Raw genomic sequence first — 25,197 nt, 5'->3', positions numbered from 1 at the left:
GCTTGGCCTGTGTACTATAGTTTGGAAAATCTACCACAGTAATTTGAATACACGGAGTCTGCAACTATTCACCTTCAGTATGTACATTCACATACTTGCACACACACTCGGATTCTTTGTCACTACATCTCAGATTTTATCCTACCCCATTATAGTGCCTTCTCACAGTAGAACAACATATCCATCAACTGAACAGATTTCATCAAGCTTAATTTTCTTGGTTTATATTATATGAAGAAAACAATGGTCATATTGAATATGCTTTTAAAAATTACACATGCTCTCTCACCTTGAGAATGATTTGTTCTAAGTTTACCATTTAATTCTGCTAGCAGCATCCCTTTCCTAAACGTATTCCTCCCTTACACTTTTATGATGGCAAAATTCCAATTTATAATAATGCATATGTGACATTACAAAAGATTGCTCTAATAAATTTTGGGTGAGTTTCTACATAAGTATAATGTCTCCATAATATATTGTGACACTTGCTGCCACTTATTAAATTCACTTTTATGGTTTTGCCTTCCAAAAAATTTTATTCACTTTTCACAAAATCACATTTAATGTAGTAAGGTACCTCAGTCTTTGGATTAAAAGCACAGGGCTTGAGATTTAATTTTCCACTGAAGCAGCCACAACATTCTAAAATAATTTTTTAAATATTTTATTTAATCACCTTTACTAAAATCATTCAATAACATTTATTATTTTAAAATAATTTAAAGCCACTTTTGGAAGTAAAGAAATTCAGCTTATTCATTAACAATCCTGCAGGCAGCTGCACAAGAGGCTGTGGTGTGGTTCTCAGTGCATGAACCCTGGAGCCAAGCCCAAGCCCAAACTCTGCTTCTGCAATTCTTTCTTAATTTCTGTCACTGAATTTTGAATTCTAATTTATTTTGCTTTTTTATTTCTTATACAATTTTCTTAATGTCTTTTATTTCATTTTGAAATGATGCAGTAATTGGACCTGGTTTTTAAGTATGTCTTTCTGGCATACTTCTATTGTTTGTAAGGATGTTATTTTACTCTTCATTCTTTTTTCTTACAGGTTAAGTATCCTTATCTAAAAATCCAAAATCTAAAATGCTCCAAAATCTGAAACTTTTTATGCATCAACATGACGCCACAAGTAGAAAATTCCTCACATAAGTACTTAATACACATTGTTTCATGCACAAAATTGTTTTAAAAATTGTATAAAATTGCCTTCAGCCTGCCTTTCTCTTTCAATGCCTTTTAAAAATTATCTTCAGCCTATATGCATAAAGTGTATATGAAACATAAATGAATTTTGTGTTTAAATTTAGATCCCATCCCCAAGATATATCATTACATATATGCAAATATTCCAAAATTTTTTAAAAATCCTAAATCTGAAAAACTTCCGGTCCCAAGCACGTCAGATAAGGGATCCTCAATCTGTAATAACTTTGCATGGCATCCAGCCTCAATATTTTTCTGTTGTTCATTTTTATGTGAATTTAGTTTTCCTTAACTTTAAGAAAGAAGCTTGGTTCAGATAGCTTTTATAATTTCGGTTATTAAAAATATGGTAGCTGGTTTTCAGAGGTTTCCTGGCTCTGTTACCCTCTTTCACTTTAGTCTGGACCTTCTCTTTCCATCTCCATTGTCATTCTCCTGCTGAATTTTGATTGTGCTCTCAGCCATTTCTCCTCAGTGTGAGGCCCCAGCCTAGAAGTGAAACTGGTGGGTCAGTTTCAAAAGTTCATGAGATTAAACCACTCAGGCCCCTGTAGTCCTTCCTTGGAAATCCCCCCAGTTTCCTAGCTCTGCCACCTACTAGCTGTGTGGACCTTGGACAAATTACTTCCTCTCTGTGCACCTGTTTCCTCATTTGTAAAACAGAGATCAAATAATGGAATAATGAATTTTCATTTGAGGTGCTTAAAAGATTACTGACATTAAGTGAGCACTTTTTGAATGTTTATCAAGTAAAATATCCATCTGCTCCTTATTTATGAACTCATCTTGAAGTTGTAGAAGCTCCCAATTTAAGCTGCTCTCAACCCTCTGCCCTCCTCAATGTCTCAGGGAAGCTATTCATGTGATAACATAGTTAAAGCTTTAATTTACCCCATTAGCATATTTCATACTATTTTGGTTTTTAATAAAAGATTTAAGAGAAAGAAAGGCTGCTCATTGTGATCCTACTAAGAAACACGAATGTTTTTTGTCTCCAGTTTTGAGTAGGAAAGGGTATTTCTCATTATATCTATTTAAGTTTCCCTTTCCCTAGGCTTTAGAGGGACTCACAGGTAACTTTATTCACATGTAATCAAATAGGACTTCTTAACACCAGGTACCATTAGCAAAGGTGACAAACAATCTTTTTAGAAAGGCTCTGGAAAAACTTTCTTAAAGTTTAAAGCATTTTTAAAAGGTTTTTGAAATTTTCATTTTTTACAGCTTATAATTTATTGCTGCAAATTTCTATTATCTATGGTCAGAGTATGCCATTTCTTTAATCTGTTGTACCTCATTTTTTCATTTTTAAGCAACTTTTTTCTGCTTTAGAACATATAAATACAAAAAAGCTAACCAATCAGATTTTTTGTACTCAGGTTGCCAAAAAGTATTTCTCTACATCATTTTAGGATTTCACTAGAAAAATATGACCCAAAAAAGAGAGGAGGTGCTCATGACAACTAAATATAATGTGTCCTGGTTTGAATCCTGGACCAGAAATTTGTTTGTCCCGCTTTTACCATAAAGGACATTATTGGAAAAATTGATGAAATTTAAATAATGTCTTTAGATAACAATTTTGAATCAGTTTTTCTTTTCTTTCCTTTTTTTTTTTTTTTTGAGGAGAAGAAAAGAGGAATTTATTAATTTGCTGACAAATGAGGAGGTTGGCAGACTCCTGTCTCAAAGTACCAACGTCCTGCCTCTGAGCAGAAGTACAAAGCTTTAAAGGTTGTGATTAATCTCATAATCCCATTTTTGGCTAAGACAATCTCATGGCCTCTACCCAGGCAATTTCCCTGAGCCATCTTCTGGGGCACAAAGAACAAAGGACACTTTCCTGCCTCTCCCGACCACTAGCCTGAGACAGGGATGTAGGTTTTAGTTCTCAAAAAGGGTGAGGGGGGGTTTGAAGAAAAAGAAAATATTTTTACCCCTTTTTAAGGTCATTTTCTCTGTTATATGTTCCCCACTGTCAATTTTTACACTTCCATATCTACGGGAGGAGGGGTGATGTAGTCATTGAGTTGATTCCTGCTGAATTGGGGCGATGTTTTGGGTGAAAGGTACAGAGTTTCAGGTGAAAAAGGGCATAAGCAATAACTACAATCGTGAGGACTGGCAAGATGAAATGGACTGTCGCCTTGCACACAGTGTCTGATACAGGGCTGGGTTAGAAAAGAAGCATGGGACCTCTGAGTGCAGAGCTGTTAGTTGTACTCTATAGGTGATCTGAGAGACTGACTTCTGCAAATTCAGACCAAACGAAGTTTAGGATAAAACACTCAGCGGTAAGACAGATTGACTGAAGAGGCGAAAGCCCAGGGAAATCCTCACTAAGGAGTTGTCCCTCTATCCTATAGACAGAACCAAAAAAGATTAGCAAAAATATCAACATTTTCTTTTTTTTTTTCCAAACAGATACTTTGGATCACCCAAGGCTGGCCCCTTTACTGGGGACTACACCTCTTTACTTTGGTATGATGGACCCAAAGATTCACTTCTGACAATTTTAATGAGGTTTGAGTTGTTAGAGGTACTTCATAGGGTCCCTTCCACTTCTTGCTTCCAACAGGGGCAGGGACCTGAAAGAAGCAAACTCATGCTTTGTGGTTAGCACCTGACCCACTCATTTGACATATTGGTTCATTCTATTTTCTTTTACTCATGGTTATATTACCATACTTCCTAGCACCTTAGGGTGCTAGGAAGGGTCACTCATAAACTATTTTTGGGGGGCTTAACTTAACCCTTAAGCCTTATCCAGAGGAGGGCAAGCAGCAATGCCCTTTCCCACTTTAGGTGGGTTCCATGTAATTTCCATTCTAGATTTAGATATGCTGGGTTACCTCCACTACAAAGGAGAATCCATTATCGCCCTGTATGGAGAAATGGAGCCTATGAACATTTTGATGACCTGCGGGATCATTGAGTCCACTGTGCCCAGCCTCTTGGAGAAATGGTTCACCAGGTTCCCACTGGGGGTCCACTTGAAGAAGTTTAGGGGTGACCACCAGACATTGTGCAGTAGATCCAGGTATAATGGCAGGAAGTAAAGATTTCCCCTTTGGGTACTGTCAAGGAGTAGCCAAACACGGTGATACCTTGAGCTGTCAAGCTGTCTCTGTAGCTGTCTGTTCACAGCGTCTATCACCAGCATGTTATTATATTTTTCCATTTGCTTGGCCTCTTTCCCTGGACTGTTGATGTCCGTCATCCTGCCATCCTCTGAGGCCTATTCCTGTACACGTGCAGGAACTTGGCAAAGGCCCTGTCAGCTCCTGGTAGGAGCCCATTTTGGAGTGAGTTCCTCTAGGATTCCAGTAACCTCAGATGCTCCTTTCTTTCCTTTGGGTAGGACAGGCCTCTACCCAGCTTTTGGGAGCTTTCTTTTTGCCAATGCTATAATGATGTGAAGGCTTTCTGAGGACTGAACTTCAAAGCCCAGTGGCAGTCTCCTGTATAATTTACTAGGTCCTGGTATTCATCCAGCAAGAGATTGGCAGTGCCCCCCTGGACGTGAGCTGTGCTGCTTCTGAAACAACCCCTGGTGCTTCTGCTGGTCGCCCAGGTCTGCCTCCTGGGCCTACTGCGATGAGTTTCTCAGCTGCCACTTGTCTACGGCTGCCTCACTGCCACCTGGCCCCTCCCCCATGGCTGGTGCTGGGTATTGGGGTGGTGGCCAGGGGGAAGAGGGCCTCTCCCAGACCACTTCTGTCCACACAGCTAGTGCCAATTGAATCCCCACTATCAATTTTGCCCAGGGCTCCTGTGGGGATATTTGGAGGCAGGGGGCTCTGGGAACCATCCTTTGAGGTCTGAGTCCTAGACTTAAAAAAAACCATTTGCTCTCCTGGAGACTTCCTGCCACCCAGAGTCCTTTGCAATTTGTGGCAATGTTCCTTTCGAGTTTCTTCTTCTTTACAAAAAGCCAATGAATTTATCTCAAGCAGAGTGCTTGAGACAACATTTTAACTCTGTACTGGCAGTTTGACCATTTGAGCTCTGAATTTTCCTAATACTATTTGTGCTTGATTGTTTGTAAGGTTTTATACCACTTGCCTGGTGAGCTTTTGTATCATAGTACCACTTATATGGCGTGTGAGGAAAAGTGGTCGTTGATGGTCATTGGGTTTATTCTGAGCTTTTGGTTCTTTTCCCAGGAATTTGTTGTTTGGATCCAATTTTTATTTGGAAGTGCATTCTAAAGGGTCTTCTCAACTGCCTCTTAAATCATTTAAAAATAAAGACGGACAAGTAGGATGACCCTGTCCAGGCGCCCCAGTTGGTTCATCATGCCTCTACTTGCAAGCATTTGTATAAGGTTCAAAGGCATGCCAGGTTTTCTAGGATGGCCAATTCTTGTACACAAGTTTTTACTAAAGTGCAAATCATATGAAGGAAAATTGGCAATTCCCAACACAAACAATCTAAGATGCCATGGCCTATCAATCAAATTTTTATTTAACAGCCACTTCTCCTCATACTCCAGCACATACATTGGATTATAATAACACTGTTCTCTTTACACATAGGTTCATAGCTATAAGTTCTTCCTTACATTGCAACAAAACTCACAAATAACAAATAGACAATACAGGGATCCTCAACATAAAAATGCCAGGGCCTCTCAAACAAATGGGAATCCAAAGGGGACAAACACCTTCCCAACTGGACGGTTCAAAACCCTCCCACTGGGGGCGGTGGCTCACGCCTGTAATCCTAGCACTCTGGGAGGCCGAGGCGGGTGGATTGCTTGAGCTCAGGAGTTCGAGACCAGCCTGAGCAAGAGCGAGACCCAGTCTATACTAAAAATAGAAAGAAATTAATCGGACAACTAAAAATATATAGGAAAAAAAATTAGCTGGGCATGGTGGCATATGCCTATAGTCCCAGCTACTCGGGAGGCTGAGGCAGTAGGATTGCTCGAGCCCAGGAGTTTGAGGTTGCTGTGAGCTAGGCTGACACCACGGCACTCACTCTAGCCCTGGCAAAAGAGCGAGACTCTGTCTCAAAAAAAAAACCAAACGCTCCCCAAATGGGTGGCCTAGTCCCCCCACTCCCCGTTCCCTGGGAACCGCAAAGAGCTCCAAATTCAAAGCAGGTCCCCTAGTCCCACTGAACCTTGTGACTTCCACCCCCAATAACGCAACTCAAAACAAACAAAACCAACAGGAAGTTTTGAAAAAACCCTCTATGGGTGGAATTAGAGTCTCGGCATGCACACCGAGGAACTTACCAAATGGCCAAGGCTGTCCAGACATTTCTAATTCCATTTCCTTCTCCTCAATTTGGTTCAAGTTGTGGGGAGCTGCATCTACTGTGAGGAGACAGAGACAGGAGTTCCCTGGAGCCACAACAGGCTCTGGCAGCTGCTGGGGCCATCCCATTCTCTCTCACCTCAAAAAGAAGTTGCTCCTACCTGTGAAGACCCATGAGTTTGACCTGGGGCTGCTCCTTGCCTCTTCCAGGAGTCATGGGGTGCCATTCCACTGGGGCGCTGATGGGCACACCCAGAATGCCAAATTCTGTTGCTGAAACTTCGGCACTTGTCCCCAAGGCAATATCAGAAGAATGAGGACAAGTGGTTTGAGGAGAAGGAAAGAGGAGTTTATTAATTTGCTGGTAAATGAGGAGGTTGGCAGACTCTGGAGTCTCAAAGTACCAACATCCTTTGTATCAGTTTTTCTGGTTTAAGTAGTCACACTATGATTATGAGAGAGAATGAACTTAAAGCATTCTCGGAGTTGAGAAAAAGAGAGAGAAGATACAAAAGCAAATGTGGTGACATGTTAACTTGAGGAATCTGGGTGAAGGGTACATTGGAATTTTTTATACTATTATCTTACAACTTTAGTGAAAGTCTGAAATTTTTTCAAAACAATTTTTTTTTTTTTTTTTTAGAGACAGGGTCTCAGTCTTGTCATCCAGGCTGGAGTACAGTAGTGCAATCACAGTTCACTGCAGCCTCGAACTCCTGAGCTCTAATGATCCTCCCTCTTCAGCCTCTTAAGTAACTGGGACTACAGGGGCAAGCCAGCATACCTGGCTAATCTTTTTTTTTTTTAAAGATGGAGATCTCACTATATTGCCCAGGCTGGTCTCAAACTCCTGGCCTCAAGCACTCCTCCCACAGCCTGCCAAAGGGCCAGGATTCTAGGTGTGAGCCACCACACCTGGCCAAAATAAAAATTGTTACTAATAGTTAGCAGGGTTAAGAGCAGAAAGAGAGTAAGATCAGTGTGCCAGAGGATCTCTTTGAGCATTTACAGGATCCCTGAATGTTACACATGGAAAGCAAAAACCTCATTAGTTTAAAAGAAAAGTTGAGGGCTTAGAGTGCCTCACATATTTTGCTAGGAAGGCCAATACAAAATCACTACCTAAAAGGTACTCACTTTGATAGGTACACTGATGTTTAATTCAATAAACTGCCATTCCATATTAGCAGAATCAATGGTATCCTAGTGAGCTAATAGAGTAGGCTAAGGCCATTAGAAATAGCAGGCACTACTAGATTGGCAGAGATGAAATTGAGTTATTATGCTCAGTTAGTATGTGGGGCCACAGTCATGCCTGTACTCTATTGGTTGGATTTAGATTGGTATAATCTAATATTTCAGAGAAGCAATCAGGTAGTATGTATCACATTTTAAAATGTTCATGCCCTTTGTCTCAGCAATTCCAACTCTAGAAATTTATCCTAAGGAAATAGCGGGGCAAGTACACAAACGTGTATTCAAGTATGTTCACTTGCTGTCAGAGCAAAAAACAGGAGATGATATATGTCCATCATCAGTAGGAGATTGATTAAATTATGGTTTATCCACAGAAGAGAATATTCTTCAGCCAACACAAAGCATGAAATAAATTAACAGGAAGCAACATCCCTAATATATTTAATGAAAAAGCAGGTTGCAGAAGGATATATATAGTATGATCCTTTTATATTTACAGTATTTACATTTAAAGTAAAAATATTATATAAGCATTTTTTTTTAGAAAATATTGAAGGAATGCTGCCAAAAAAAAAAAAAAAGAAAAGAACCGCGAGCAGGGAAGGAGTTAGAATATTCACTACACTAAACATGGCAGACTACGTATTTGTAAGAACTGATGCAAAATGGAAATGTAGAGCCCCTGGTTTAAAAACTAAGAAATTCTAAGATGAAGATAGCAGAGTATTGGCCGGGCACGGTGGCTCACGCCTGTAATCCTAGCACTCTGGGAGGCCGAGGCGGGCGGATTGTTTGAGCTCAGGAGTTCAAGACCAGCCTAAGCAAGAGTGAGACCGTGTCTCTACTAAAAATAGAAAGAAATTATCTGGACAACTAAAAATATATAGAAAAAATTAGCCGAGCATGGTGGTGCATGCCTGTAGTCCCAGCTACTCGGGAGGCTGAGGCAGTAGGATCACTTGAGCCCAGGAGTTTGAGGTTGCTGTGAGCTAGGCTAACGCCACGGCACTCACTCTAGCCAGGGCAACAGAGCAAGACTCTGTCTCAAAAAAAAAAAAAAAAAAAGACAGCAGAGTATTAAGCCAGGCATGGGGCTCTGTGTAACTGTATAGGTCACATGTCCATAAAGCCAAGCCCTGACTAAACACAACACTATGCCCTTAGACATATGCTGCACTATACATTACACTATAAACTACACTTAGTATATACTAAGATATATGCTATAGTAAGTGGTTGTTTGTGGGCAGGTGAGTAGAAATATATATGTGGTCTATCTTTCCCTCCCCCTCTTTTGTTATTAATACTTTGGGTATTATAATAAGGGCAATACAAAGTGTGTTTAAATTATTCCTAAAAGCACCTAGCATAATAAGGGTGCTGATATTAGTGATTTGCCAGTGTACCCTTTGGTTTAGTTCACATGCCACCAGACTGCCTCCAAGAGAACTGACAGAGATCCAATGAGGAGACAAAGACGTATATCTCTTAAAAGAGATTTTTATGGTAAATTCAAATTACTCTTTTAAAGAGTTTTCCATGCTAGTGACTATTGGGACAGATAAATGCAGGGTAATTTTTTCTTCTTTTCATGTGGCAAGTAGAAGTATAAGAAAAAATAATAACGAGGATATAAACCTTAAACAGGTATTTCTTATCTCTAGAAATTAAGTTGCTCTTCTAGGTCACTTGGATATTGATATTTTTTTTTACTGCTCTAAATGGTTCTATGACATCCTTGAATTAACATAGTAGTGTTAGTAGTCATTAGTTGATCTGTCTACAAGTTAAATGCTTCCTCTGATGCTTCTATTTATAAGTAGAACTAAAAACCTGGGAAGTCTAATTTGGGATCAGTATGGTAGCTATGTTCTGCCATGTAGAACATCAAGGTTTGATTAGGCAGATCTTAGAGTTGTAGCCAAAAAGCAAGAGCACAAGACATTCTAATATCTAATGGGCTTTAAATAAGATTATCTAACACTTACCAGGCTCTGATTCCTATTAGTTATATGGACAGCAACCTTTAACAGGCCCTAATGAGAATGTTGAGATAAGCATGTAGGTGAAAGAGAAGGGTTTCCAGGATTCAACAGAGTGGAAAAGGAGAAAGAAAAACATTAAAAGCTTTGTTGTTAAAAATTTTTCTGAAGTCCATCATAAGGTAACCAGTGGTAACTAAGTCTAAATAGCACACCAGAAGCTATAGACCTTTGACTTCATAGGCATCTGGAGAATCTGTTGAAATTCTATTTGAGAAGTTCTCCAAGAGTCTTCAGGGTTTTGTATAACATGGTGACAGACTATAAATAGAAAGCTGATAAATCCTATGAGGTGTATGTTTCAAGACTAAATTCTGTGCCTTGAAAGTGTTCAATCTTGCACTATTTTTTAATTAATGTTCCAGAATTATCATATATTTTACATGGTACCATATGTCACATATAATCTATGCTCAGTAGTAGAGAAAAACAACTAATAAACCCTCTGAGTCCTACTGATACATGATTATACAAGGTAGTCATGTGTTTTAGGATATCAGTCTGTCTTCATTAAAGTTATTAAAACTACTCATATTTATGAGAATTAATTTTCACCAATCTGATTAGCACTACTATTCTCATATCTCAAAACACAAACCTATAATCTAGGTGTAAGATATTACTGAAGATAGGAATCTATCATCTTCACAAATGCAAAAAAGGGGCTCTATTTCACGCATTTGCCCTGTTACCTCTATATATACTTAACTGCTTTTACCTTAAATATTACAATTACTTTTTCTCTTAAGTAATTATATACACATGTCTTACATGAAAAAGTTTCTAACAACATCCCCTGAAGATTGAATGGGCTGTGACTCAAGAAATATTGAGGGTGGAAAAACCACTTGATGGGGATATTGAAATAAGAATTTGAGCACAAAATAGGTGGTTGAACTAGATAACATTTATGTTTTCTTCCAACTCTGAGATATCATGAATATGAAACAATTCTTACAGGTCTTGAACAGGGCAGAGTCATTGGGAATGGAGAGTAGGCAAATGTGAAAGACTCTGAAGACATCGTATTTATGTGAAAAAATTTGGCACTGGTTGAATGTGGGATGCAGGAGAAAAGGATGAAGAATCAAAGATATTATACTTAATGTTTTCAGCTCAAGACACTGCATAGCACCATTAGCAGAAATGAGAAAGGATTAAGAATTAACAGGCTTTCCTTTTTTTGTTGCTTTGATTGTAAAGGAAGCCCCCTGAACAGGGTGACTAAAAATAGAGAAGCTAACTCTATTTCTGTTTTGTTTGTTGGTATCAGAGATGGCTCTGAAAGTCAGTCCAGATGTGGCAGGACATCGCAGTCCTCTTGACTGGACCTGTGGTGGTAGGGTGCTAAGGAGACTAGTAGAAGGGAACCAGAAAGCTTGGCAAATACGCTAAAATTCAGAAGCAGAGGAAGCACAGTTAATGGAGACACAGTCTGCCTCTTTGGGAATTGACTCAAGAACTAGGACAGGCCTGAGCCTTCAAGGAGCAAGGGAAGGCAGTGGCAAAGTATATGAGATTTAAGCTAACACCAAGAAACTCAGAATAGACTTCACAGGCTCAATGGAGTCAGTCTTAGTGAAGAATGTCATAAAAGCAAATAGTGTTTGAGAAAACTCAAGAGGAAAACTAGAGGCATAGAGGGCCCCAGGAAAGTATTGCATAAATCTATTCAGAAAGTAATATAGAACTGGACATTACTGGCTTGTAAAATTGTCATTGAAGCACTAATTATTAAATATTTGGTACACTTTTTGAGTAAGAGATATATAACCATAAATTTACATGTGCATTACTTTTTTTTTTCTTCTGTTGCCCCGGCTGTAGTGCAGTGGTATGATTATAGCTCACTGTAACCTTGAACTCCTGGGCTCAAGCGATCCTCCTGCCTCAGCCTCCTAAGTAGCTAGGACTACAGGCGGGCCACCATTTTTTATTTTTTGTAGAGATGGGGTCTCACAATGTTGCCCAGGCTGGTCTTGAACTCCTGCCCTGAAGCAGTCCTCTTGCCTTGGCCTCCCAAAGTGCTGGCATTAAAGGTGTGAGCCACTGTGCTCAGCCCTGTTGATTCCTTGGAAATGTTGCATGACATCTGATCTATTACTATGCCTAATTACCCTTATCTTAACTCTGTCCTTACCTTAAGGCTGAAACCTCCTTATAATGACCTCTGTTAAGCCAGATCTAGTAGTTCTCAAAGTACGTTCTGGGAACCGCAACATCATTAGCATCACCTGAGCTCTTGTTAGACATTCAAATCTTCGGGGGCTACTCCAGACCTACTGAAACAGAAACCCTGGGGATAGAGTCCATCAATCTTAGTTTTAAGCCTTCCAGGTGATTCTGATACACTCCCAAGTTTGAGAACCATTCCCTTAGGCATTTTAGAACTAGACCTCTTTAGAGGTCCAGCTGAGAGCTGTGTGATAGGCCAGGGAGATAGAATAGTCAACTAGAAATAATTTGCAGCTAGGCAGGCCTGGAATCAAACAAGGGCTCTAGCACCTGTTAGTTGTGTAGAGTCTCGAGCAAGTTACTTAGCCTCACTAAACCTCACGTTCCTCATATATAAAATGGAAATAATAATACCTACCTTGAAAGGCTACTATGAACACTTAAGTTTATATAACTCCATGGTAATTGGGACTGCTGGCTCTGGTGCAGGCCCAGTCCAAATGCCAGCTCTATCATTTACTGTGTGATCGTGGACAAATTACAAAATCTCTCTGTGCTTCAATTTTCTCATTTGTTAAGTGAGTACACTTAACTCATAGGGTGGCTGTGAGGATTCAAAGAATTAACATGTATCTATTACTTAAAAGACTGCCTGCTACCTAAGTGCTCAGTAACTGTTATCTGTTCATAATAGTAGAAATACAAATAACAAAAATAAAATACTTTACATAGATTAAACACCTAGACCTAGAATATGGTAGGTGTTCAATATTTGGCAACAATTGTTATTAGTGACATTATAGAATTCTTTCCTGTAAAGTATAAGGTTATAAGAGGTTCCACTATATGAGCACCCCTCGTACTTCCATATTTTCTCACATTCTAATGTCTTACCTTCCCTATGAATAATCTCTGTGAATTATATCAATACTAATTTTCTTATTTTGATAGTGTACTATAGCTATACAAGATACCACCATTGGAGGAGGCTGAGTAGAGGGTATATGGGACCTCCTTGTACATTTTTTTGCAATTCCTGTCAATCTGTAATTATTTAAACACAAAAAGTAAAAAAAAAAAAAGGGGGTAGGGAGCTTGACTGAAGTCAGAAGTACTGGGGCTGGAGATCAGGCCTATAATTCTGTTTTTCTCCAATTAAACAGTCAAAACTAAGTTAAAAAAATTAAGCTGAAGAAAAACTAGATGATTCAGCTCTCTCAGTTAAATTAATATCAATGGCTAGTCTTTTAATTTATCATCTCTTACCATTCAGGGACTTCAGTCAAAATAAAGTAGTTTTCTCCACGTTCTCCAAGTTATAAGCCAATAAAGTCTGGCAATGAAAAGGAATGAAGTCCCCTAATACCTGATTAACTTCTCGGTTTTCCAGAGAAAAATAAAGGTATATTACCAAAAGTCCAATGTTTCTTTTTTCAGCCAATATCACCTAGCATTTTGCTCAAGAAATCACACATGATCTAAAGTATTCCCCAAACAGTAACAGAAACCATAAAATTCATATTACAGATTAAAAAGAGATTCTACAATTTTCAATTTATGTATCATGAGAATAGTGTAAACTGCTTAAATTAAATAATTAACAATTATAATTCTTTTTGAGATTACATTTGATCAACTAAAATCCTGTATAAGTCTTCACAAATCCCCTCACAAATCTGCTGCAGAACAGAGAAAATTTCTTTAATCAGAAAGTGACTCTACAAGGAGAATTTCATGACATATTGAAAGAAGTATCTCCGTAATATTTTAGACTTTCCTTATGCCAAAGGTAATAACCAGTCAAAAGGGTAGGTTACTTAACATGGAATAGCTTATTTGAAAATAGGTATTATATACAGAATGGATTTTGTAGTGTTTGGCTATAACTACACTTTATATACACAAAAAGCATCTCTGTTAAATAGTCTGTTATAGACTGAATGTCCTCCCAAAATTCATTGTGAAATCCTAACCCCCAATGTGATGGCATTAAGAGGTGAGGCCTTTGGGAGGCAATGAGATCATGAGGGTATAGCCTTCATGAGTGATATTAGGGCCCTAATTTGAAGAGGCAAGAAAGCTTTCTCTCTGGCTATTCTCCAACACAGGATACAATGAGAAGACAGCTATCTCCAAACCAAGAAACAAGCCCTCACCAGACACCAGATCTGCCTTGATATTGGACTTCATGTCTTCCAGAACCGTGAGAACTAAATGTTTGTGGTTTAAGCCACCCAGTGTATGGTAATTTATTGTAGCAGCCCAAACTAAGATAATGTTGACATGGTATTAAAGATTCTGCATTTTACTACTTCCTTATCTCAGCAAATTAAATTTCTGAAACCTCCTAACCAGAGTTAGATCTACTATATTTTGCCAATTATGTTGCCAATCTGCATTTAGAGCTATTAACAAGCCCCCTGAAGAACTTTTCCCCTTTAATAAATTATGTATCTTCTATCTGGGAATAAGTGGAAGTACAGACACTAAACATGTAAACTTGTTGGCAAACAAGTAGTGACAATTTCAAGTCAAAAATTTAGGCCAAGAAACAGACTACCTAAGAATTGTAATTAAGGATAATTGCTTGTCATAACAAAGTGTATCACCACTACTTTTAAACATGTAGGGGGTTCTTCCCTAAAATTTATGTCTGATTTATTCCCTAAACTTTAACCCTGGAATGAGCATGACACCAAATCAAGAATTCACAGAAGGAACTCAGTGTAAATTAGAAGCAATTATAACTCAATCCACATTTTTATCAAGAAGTATTAACTTGTGTTTCAATTTCAGGGACGTAACATTCAATAGAGCTTGATTCAGTGACAAACAGTCCTGAGTACATACTATATGCCAAGTTCTACTAGTTACTGGATATACGGTAGTGAACAACAACAACAAAAAATATGGTCCTTGACTTCAGAGAGCTTACTGTCTAGAGAGAAAGACCTTAGTAAGACATTAAATGAGTAAAATAAAATTACAAGTTGTGGCTATTTCCTATTTGTATTGCATCTCTCTCAGGTTTTTAGGAGTATTCTGCTGAGAATATTGGGTTGTTAATCATCAGAGACAACCAGTTGTAGCTGGGAGACATGAAGACATATAACAGTAGACAATTCTACAAACTTTATCATGAAAGCTTCCATGACATTTATTCCAAAAAGTACAAATATTTATCTATACATGCATGTTGACAGGATAATTTCTAATGATAGAGGGAGAATTCACCAGTGGTTTCTTTTCTTGCACCCTGCTTATGACAAAATCCATGATGGTGGAAAATACACATATATTCCAGATTTTCAAGTGAATTTTCTTATCCTAAACTCATTTTGAAAAACATCAGTGTTCTAGCATGCAAATACAATGTTACTTCAATTAAAAGAGTCTTTGGAGAATAACAATTTATAATAAACTTCATCACTTGTATTTTAAGATCTGCATTGAATTTACATTCAAGTTAACCTTCTGTGTGAATTATTTCCAGGCACAGCTTCTGTTTGCTACAGTCCAGCTGAAAATACACACAGTACTGTGAACTTTAAAGGTATTACTCTGCTCCTCAGTTTTGACCTTCCCCTCTCCCATTATAACATCCTGTCCAAGGACTCCTGAAGTACTCCAGCTCTCTTCATTCCCTCTCCCCCAAAGGAAACTCAGTCGTTTATGTTGGTTAAATCCACTGACTTCTTCCTTTTTAAATTTAAATTTTTTTCCCTCCTACTTTAAAAGTGTTTTCTAAGAAACACTGGCATTTGAAACGTTTGTTTCTGCACGTTGTTCTACTAAAATATATATACTAAAAAGACCAGCAAAGTTCCCGGAGAAGTTTCTATCACGGCTTCCTCGCCCTATCTTACTAAGTTTAAACACACCCAATGCCTCTATTCCTTGCTTCCGACTCCGAGTTACTACTTCACATAACCTTGCACATTTGAGGTGCTATTAGTTGTTATTTAAATATATTTTAAAATAATTTCCTCACACAGTTTTCTGAAATTTTTGAATATGTTCTTTTGTGTCCTGTATTATTTGCCTCCGATGATGTTCCCGGTAAATATGGTATCCTTCGAATTCATTTCCTTTCTCAACAGAGTTACAATATTACATTACTATGTCAGGTGCCATGGGCCCCGCCCTCCAGAAGTTAATACTCTGCGGTCAAGTAGCTTCTTTAACTTTCTAAGACGAAATACCTAGGAAGCGGTGTCATCCCAGGATCCTTAAGTTCCTCTCTGTTGCGGGCACTCTGTCAGAAAGGATGAATCAGGTTCATCTAACGATCCCCTTTCCTTTTCCACTCACCGTCCCTCTCGCTTTCGAAGGCGACTTCTGAACGCACGTTAGACTTGTCAGTTCTGGCCCCAAGACGCGGCCCTCAGACGGCAGGGACCCCTGTCGGGGAATGCAGCTAGGGGTTCTCGACCCCGGATAGAGCCGAGGCTCAGCTCTACTACCTGCTAAGGAGCGGAGCGTGCAAGGAATGCCCTGGAAGAGAGGAAAAACACGAGGAGAAAAGAACGTTACTTTAACTCGGCTTCTACCCTGGACCCCCGACGTCTGGGACTGCCCTAACAACCGGAGCAAATCAACTCCCCCCAAGTCTACTTCTCTTTCGCGTCCTCCCCCTCTCTCCGGAGGCACGTGGTCCCTCCCGGCCTGCCCCCGCCGCACCCCTCCCCTTCTCGACCCCCCAGCCCTCTCCTCCCAGCGTCACTCGCTTCCCTTTTCCGTTCTCTCTTTCCGCCCCCGCTCTCCATCGTCCCTTCTGATTGGTCGAACGCACCGGAGCCTTGTTGGCCAATCGGCGAGCTGGGCTGGCGGCGATGGGCGTGGCCTCGGCGTCTGGGCCCTCAGATCGAGGCTGCCTCCCCCTCTCAGCCGGCAGTACATTCCGCCGCCGTTGCCGCCGCCCGGCGCCGCAGTTGTCTTTGCCGGAGCTGCCGTCGCGCCGGGGTGAGGGCGGGAGGGAAGAGGAGGAGAACGCCACGACGGAGGCCAGTGAGAGGAGGAAGGAAGCGGCGGAGCGGCGAGCATAGCAGCTGAGGCGGCGGCCCGGTTCCTGGGAGTGTCGGTGCGGCGCGGTGGTTGGGGCGGATCCCGCGGGGCCCGGGCGGGGGAAGGAGTCACCGGCCCGGCCATGGCGGACAACGAGAAACTGGACAACCAACGGCTCAAGAATTTCAAGAACAAAGGCCGCGACTTGGAGGTAAACTCAGGGGCGCCGGAGGGGTGGGGGCTGTGGACCTCGGGCCGGTCTCCGCCGGGACCCTGAGTGTGGGGAGTAGGGGCGGGAGCCGCCGCCGGCCGCGGGGGAATGGCGCTGGGGGCCGGCCCGTCCGTGACGCCTGTGCTAACGCGCCGGGAAGTTTGTGTCGGGCCTGCTCCGCCTCCGCCGGGGAGCGAGGTGCCCGGGTACAGCCGGCGCGGCCTAGGCCTGCCCCGAGGAGCCGGCCCGACGCGGGTGCGAGGGGCTGGGCCGCGCAGCGGGGAGGCCGGACCCGGCGAGTGCGGAGGAGGCGTGCGTGTGCGGCCGGCTCTGCCCCGGCGCGGCCGGCCCCCTCCCCGGCAGCGGCAGAGATTCCGGCTCTCGCTCGGGCACCGACGACTGGCGCCGCGGGAAGGAGGGCGGTGGGGGCTGGGGGTGCGACCGTGTGGCGACCGATTGGGGCACGGAACTTCCTCAGCGAGGCCTGAGGCGTCTCCACTTAAAGGCATTTTTTCTGGTCTTCCCGACTCCCGCTTTACCCCTGCCTCCCCCCAATATCCAAACTACAGGAGTCAACTTCTCCGTGAAAAAAACACCCCCCGGCGTGAGAGGCCATCCTGGTGATGCTAACAGTGCCTTCCAGCGGCCTGTGTTTTACTGTGGATATAGCTGATTCAAGATGTGGCTCACGGTGTGCCCTCTTCCAGGCAAAGGATACCCCTTATTTCAGCTTGTCCTCAAATCTCTTTACCCCCTCCTGAGAGGAGACCACCAGCTGCATTCTTACATATAAAGTCCAAAGGGTTATACAAAGCTGTCATCCTCTAGTCTACAGTATCCTTTCCCTCCACCTGCTGGTGGTGGTAGTGGGGGATGGGGTGGGCTATGGAATGGCAATATAACGTTTTATTATTTAAAAAGAAAAAAAAAGCTTCATTGTCTTAGATTCAGCTGCTCCCGAGGTTCTCAGTCTACATAAAATGTATGTGTTACACAAACACACATGCCCACACACATCCCACTGAGATTTTTGATGGAAGACTTCTCTTCAGTTTTTAAGAGTTTAGGTAAATAAGTTTTTTTTAATACTTCCATTCTGCATCTGAATCAGAAGTTTAGCTTTTAAGAGAGAGTGATGAAGTAGTATTTTTTATGTTGTTCCTCTGTACATTTTTATAATGAAATCTTCAAATTCTCATGGCCTGTTTCTGAACTGGAGCATTTGCTCGACTGAGATGTTTTTTTGGGCTTTTCACAAAGCTATTCAATCTCTAAGGTAGTTTGTTGATGTCTTAGTTTCATAGTTTGAGGGGCTATTAAGTGTCTGGGGCGTGGCTTTTAGTTTTGTGATTGTTTTAAGATTAACATGAGATATGTTATTGTGATCCTTTTTTAATACAAAAATTTAACATCTTTATTGAGATAATTCACATGCCATAAAATCAGCCTTTTAAATGTACAGTTTATGATTTTCAATAAATTTACCTAGTTGTGCAACAATATTGATGAATTTTTTTTACTAATATGAATATTTACTTAGAATGATTAAAAAACCTACAAAGCTTAAAAACTGATGAATACCACAAAGTAACAAAATCCAGAAAATAGCAATTAGGTGCTTGACAAATCCCTATAATCACCCCCCTACACATTTTGGCTTCATTTTTCTAACAGCTTCATTGAGATGTAATTCACATAACTGTACCATTCACCCATTTAAAGAAGCTTCAGGTGTATTCACATAATTGTGTAACCAACACCACAGTCAATCTGAACATTTTCACCACCCCAAAAAGAATCCTGTACTCATGAACAATCACTCTCCATTTCCCAACTACCTCCGCCCCAGGCAACCACTTTCTGGCTTCTTAGATTTGCCGATTCTGGACATTTCATATAAATGAAATTATATGATTTGTGGTCTTTTGTGACTGACTTCTTCAAGTAGTGTAATGTTTTCAAGGTTCATTTATGTTGTAACAAGAATGTATCAGTGCTTCATTCCTTCTTAGAGCTGAATGATATTCCACCATATGTATTTACCACATTTTGTTTATCCATTCATCAGTTCATTGACCTTTGCGTTGTTTTCACTTTTTAGCTATTACACATAATGCTGGTATGAACATTCATGTGTGCTTTTTGTGTGGATGTGTTTTCATTTCTCTTGGTTATATACCTAGGAGTGAAATTGCTGGATCATATGGAAACTTTATGTTTAACCTTTTGTGAGATTGCCAGACTATTTTCTGAAGTTGTCCTTATTTTTAAAATTGACGTTTCACCTTATTGTGTATCTTTACCATTTTAGTCAAAATCAGATTAAGTGCCAAGTCTGTATTAGAAGAATATTATGTGACTTTTTAAAAATACCTATATATAGACATAGGCAGATTTTTTTTTTTTGAGAAGTTCATAGTGTCTTATGGGCATCCTCTGGTGACTTTGATATCCCTGTATATACGTTAGGAACAGGAATATTTTCTCTTTTCCACCTAAGGAAATGATGTAAGACTCTAATGGAAAAGTCATACTTTCTCTTCACTGTGACTTACTCAATGTCACATATACTTGTAATGAGATAGAAATATCTTTTATTATCGTTAGAGAACACTATAATGGTCTATTTTCTGTATTTGTTAATCACATATATGCCTGTATTTCTTAAAACACTTAAGGACATTTTATTCCCCTCCAGATATGGGTTACTATGTTGTGTTACGTACATAATATATGTAGAATACAACAAATTCTAAGGAAATAATTGCTTTTTGGTTTAGGTCTAATGATGACATCTGTTTCATTGGGAGGACTTTGGAAAGAAGTATGGACCAGTGCTGTCCAATAAATTTTGTTTAATCCAATATATCCAAAATACCATTGCAACATCTAATACATGTAAAAAAATTAATAAGATATATTATTTCTTTCATACTGTTTTCAAAATTCAGTTTATATTTTGCAATTACAACATATCTCCATTTAGACTAGCTGCATTTCAAGTGCTTAGTAGCCACAGGTCCACTTTATTGGACAGCGTATATGTAGAGTATAGCATATAGAGTGAGATAATTGTAGCTTTTTTTTTTTTTTGGTTTGATCTAACAGTTTGTTTGATTAGAAATGATGAAGAGTACAAAGTCCTAGAGTTTAGTTTAATCTGATCTCTAACTTTGTGTGTGACCTTGAGGGAAATCACTTAGTCTCATGGTTCTTTCATTTGTAAAACTAGGGGTACTTGACATCTGCTTCATGAGTGTTGTAAAGATTAATAGGTTAATGTTAGGAAGATGCCTGGCAGTTCTCAGAGCATTTTATCACCTTCAGCTTTTCTGTTTAGGGGGGAAGGTGGGGATTTAATAGGATTCAGTGTAATTGAGTCTCTTCCTTCCATATTTGTAGTTGGCTCTTTTTTCTCTATGTACATGTATAACTTATGTCGAACAATTAATGGGAAAAGGTTTTAATACAGAGACATGTAGTTTTTCATTGAAGGGCAGTTTGGGCACAGGGAGTTAGTGACCCTTCTAAAGTCATAAGTTTTAGAGTTGAAACTGATTCTTAACTTTCAATTTGATACTCATTCCTACCTTTAAATCTACCATTCTGGCTCCTCCAAAATATGGTCATGCTAACTTTCTTGAAAGACAGAAGCATCAAAGAAAGCATATGTGAATATCCACCTAAAATGATTTTCAGGAACTGTCAAATGATATCCATCAAGGCTTGGCTTCTTCCCTTCAGTGTGGTAGAGGATCTCCAGTATTAGTTGAGAAGACTAACCATAGATAGAGGGTACAGAGTGCAACACAGGAAATAGGTAGTAACAAAACTTCAAATAAAAAATTTTCGAGGATAAAGCAAATCATACTCATCTAATTTATGTTTTTAAAGTAGAGGGGAATTCTCTTGTGGACTTTCTAATAAACCTGCATAGTTTTTCTGGAAGTTCTGAGAATATCCAGAGTCAAATAGAGTGTAAGATATGTTAGAAAAATAATTGTATCGTATGAAAACATAATTTCAAGAAAACAACCCTAAATATAAAAGAATATTAAAATGCTACATAATTAGAAAGTTGTGGTTGTTCACCCAACATGTAATATGAAGTCAGTTTGAACTTTTTTAAAAAAGTTGGTTGGCAAGAGTTTAATAAATTGATCAGCTGTTTTGTTGTTTTGAAATAGCCGTGGTGATTTGTTAAAGTGTACAGAGTGAAAGGCATTGTTAAGCTGTTAAGTCTTGTTAACTTTTAGAGACTGACCTCTCTCATCACAAATCTTGGAACATATTTACTATACTTAAAATAACTACTGTCTAATTTTTCATATAATAGTCCAAGCATGTGACAATATGAAATATCTGATAGAAATATAGTTAGGAATTAAATTATTGTTCCTATGCTTCCTTCCAGCTTTCCCTGTTTACAAGGCAACAAATTTCAGAATTGCTTCATTTATAGTTTTCTTAGAAATATCAAGATGTCCTTGTTTTTCATAGTCATTAGTATGTCAAATAAGTATACAACATTGGGAAGAATTGTAGGAATGATACAGATTTAAAAGAATGAAACTACTTTAGAAAAAATGCATAGGTAGTTTTTAAACATTGATTCCCAGTACCTGATAGTTGGTTGTGGGTCCTTAAAATATTTTGAAATGTTTTCTGGAGCAGCATTCTTCTATTTGAGACCTATAATGATGAAATGAGATCACGTCATTAAATTTAACCTTGATTGCTGATTTGGTACTCCCTGGTTTAGTTTTGGAAAAGAGGAGAGGAGTATAATTGAAGGGAACTTTTTGAGCACCTATTGTATATGCGTTTAACTGAATTCTAATTGCTCTCAATCTTATAAATGGGAATTATTGAGTTCATTTTAAGGAAGAAGAAACTCTTGTGCTTCTGACTTATTACGATAACATTCAAGGGAATGATTTTAACTCAAGTGCGTTAAAGTAAAATCTATACTTTTTGTACTATACCACACTTCTTCCCATTGACTTCTCTCAGACTTAATGCAGGTCTCAAATTTGATTAAAAGATTTTTTGTGAAAGCACCTAGCATAGTCCATAGTCCATGAGGTATAAAAGGTATTCAGCAAGTGTTTTCATTTTCTCCCGGATTGGTTTTTGGAAATTGTATATCATTTGTGGACATTAAACACTAGGGAGCACAATCCATTTTCTGTGCTTTCCATTTAGATTTGGTAAAAGACAGGGTCGGGGGAGACTCATTTTTTCCATAGTTACTATGAGAGCCATCTTGATATTGGTACGTTCAAAATAAGAAAAATATTATATGTGTTTGTAATGGCCTTAGTTGGAAGTTTTCAAAGGTTGGGGGTTCAAGACCCGTTTACACTGTTAAAAATTAAGGACCCTTGGAGAGCTTTTGTTTGTGGGTTTCTATCAATAATTTACCATTTTAGAAATTAAAATTAAGAATTTTAAAAAATTCTTCATATAAAAGTAATAAAGGTTTTTTACATAAATATAAAATTTTTAATGAAAAGTAATTCATTTTGCAAAGCCAAAAATATTTAGTAAGAAGAGTGGTCTTGTTTAACATTTTTTTCAGGACTCTTTAATGTTTGGTTTAAGAGAAGACAGCTGAATTCTCATATCTATTTCTGAATTCATTCTTTTCTCATGTACTGTTTTAGTTGAAGTATATGAAGAATATCCCACCTTCACACAGATAAGCAGTTGAAAAAGGGAGGAGGTATGTTTTAATGCCTTTTCAGGATAATTACAGAGATTATTATTTGATACTACACCATAACTCCACAATGGTAGTTTTTAAAAGATTAGTTGCAATGTACAACCTAAGCCACATCAGCAAATTTTTCTTACACTGTTACATTAAAATCCATTGGTCTGGGCCTGGCACAGTGGCTCATGCCTATAATCCTAGCACTCTGGGAGGCCGAGGCAGGTGGATCACTCAAGGTCAGGAGTTCGAGACCAGCCTGAGCAAGAGTGAGACCCCATCTCTACTAAAAATAGAAAGAAATGATCTGGACAACTAAAAAAATATATATGTAGAAAAAATTAGCCGGGAATGGTGGCGCATGCCTGTAGTCCCAGCGACTCTGGAGGCTGAGGCAAAAGGATTGCTTGAGCTCAGGAGTTTGAGGTTGCTATGAGCTAGGCTGACGCCACGGCACTCACTCTAGCCCGGACAACGAAGCGAGACTCTTTCTCAAAAAACAAACAAACAAAAAAAAATCCATTGGTCTGTCTTGCACTTCAAATGCATCTTTTACCCACGTCTGATTTTGTAAGATCATGTATTGGGTCATTTGGAAAACATTATGTCATTGTGTTATGCAGATCTTCCAAATAAATGCTGACACATTTTATTATACAATGAAAAAACTCACAATTAATGTCACCACACAGTTCAGAAAAAAATCTTAAGTATTGGGAATCTGGCAGGCTCACAGTGGTGGATACAAGTTTTCTAAAATTCTAATTTTCACTTGAAAGCTCAAATTTTATCATTAGCAGTAAATGCTTTAAATTGTTTTCCTTGAAGCCATAGGCTCACTTTGCTCATTTTTGTGAAAGCATCTGCCAGACACTAAGTCTGAATAACCATAATTTGTCTGTCAGTTGTTCTTTCAAGTAAAAGTGGTGTTCCATGAAAAAAGTGGCTAGGTCAATTCTCAACTCAATTGCACAAATACTTTTTCCTTGAGACAGCCATCCTACTATAGAAGATGGTATGGTGTAGAAGTGGTTTGTGTATAATCCTCATTTTATCACACAATTGAAAAGAAAAGACCGGTATTTAATAAAAGTAATCAGTTTTTACTGTTTAATCAAGGATATTCTTAAGTGAGCTGGCTTTTTTTTTTTAACTGTGAAATACAATGAGTACTATTACAGCCTGATACCATTGCCTTAATTTATGGTAAAGCGCAGTAATCTTAACCCCATGGCATTAATTCAAATGTTAACATAATAAAAAATGATTAGTTGTAGTATTAGGAAAATAGTTTTGACCTTGTGGACTCTGTAAAGGCCTCAGGGCCCACACAGGGGTCCGTGGACCATACTTTGAGAACTACTGTGTTAATTTATTATCATTGCTTGTGTTACAGATGACTGGCACTTTTAATTAATACAGGCTCGTAAAAGGCTTTATAGTATAGGGGTTAAAAGAACATGGACTATGTAGTCACTTAGACCTAGATTTGAATTCTGATTCCTTCATTTAATAGCTACAGAAGTTAACTTAATCTTTCTAAGCTATTAAAATGCTTAACAATGCCTAGCATAAAGTACATGCAGAGTGAATGGAAGCTCTTACTATTTCAGCCAACTTCATACATGATATCCAAGTAAACCCCTGTGATCCATGTCAGAATAATGTTTTGCTTGAATTCCTTTTGTACTACTGTGTGCCATAACCCAAATTACATGACGCAAACTGGAGAAGGCTTCCTATTCCCCTTATTAACAGTCAGTTGGAAGCCTACTTTCTCCCACATACTTCAACCAAATTGTCACAAAATTACTAGTTTCTGACTTCATTTCTCTAATCCTTTGTTGTAAGTAGGTTAGTAAATGCTTCCTGTAGATTTTGTAACTGTTTTCTCACAAAACTGTAAATTTGACCAGAAAGCAACTCTACCTCTACTTCACACTACTTAGTACCCATAATGAAAATGATTTAAGGTCGTTGACATTTGCTGGTAATACAAGATTAGCTTGATTATTAAAAATGCTACAAACTCTTTTCTATTACTATTAATATTCACTATCAGAACAAAATTTGATCACCTGTTATTTTTACCCTAAATTTAATTTATATTAAACTTAATATAATTACATTTTAAGTAATGTATTTTGGCAAACCTGGAATTTCATTACATTTTTATTAAGAAAAGTCAGAATCCTAGCTGGGTGTGGTGGCTCACACCTGTAATCCTAGCACTCTGGGAGGCCGAGGTGGGCGGATCCATTGAGCTCAGCAGTTCGAGACCAGCCTGAGCAAGAGCGAGACCCCATCTCTACTAAAAAGAAAATAGAAAGAAATTAGCTGGACAACTAAAAATATATATAGAAAAAATTAGCCGGGCATGGT

General features: G+C 39.0%; 1 protein-coding gene across 1 annotated transcript in view; it reads left to right on the top strand.

Annotated features, from left to right (window-relative positions):
* Positions 1-16,792: 16,792 nt before the first annotated feature.
* KPNA4 (karyopherin alpha 4 (importin alpha 3)) overlaps positions 16,793-25,197 on the top strand; it is a 76,436-nt gene continuing 68,031 nt past the window's right edge. Inside the window, exon 1 of the mRNA XM_012650423.1 lies at positions 16,793-17,102. Within this exon, the coding sequence (XP_012505877.1) occupies positions 17,034-17,102 (69 nt within the window). The 5' untranslated portion in view covers positions 16,793-17,033. The remainder of the gene's footprint in view (positions 17,103-25,197) is intronic.

The sequence above is a fragment of the Propithecus coquereli genome, unplaced genomic scaffold, assembly GCF_000956105.1.
Source record: "Propithecus coquereli isolate 6110/MARCELLA unplaced genomic scaffold, Pcoq_1.0 Scaffold325, whole genome shotgun sequence".
NCBI lineage: Eukaryota > Metazoa > Chordata > Mammalia > Primates > Indriidae > Propithecus > Propithecus coquereli.
Note: the sequence above shows the minus strand (reverse complement) of the source record. Positions and strands in the feature narration are given on the sequence as shown.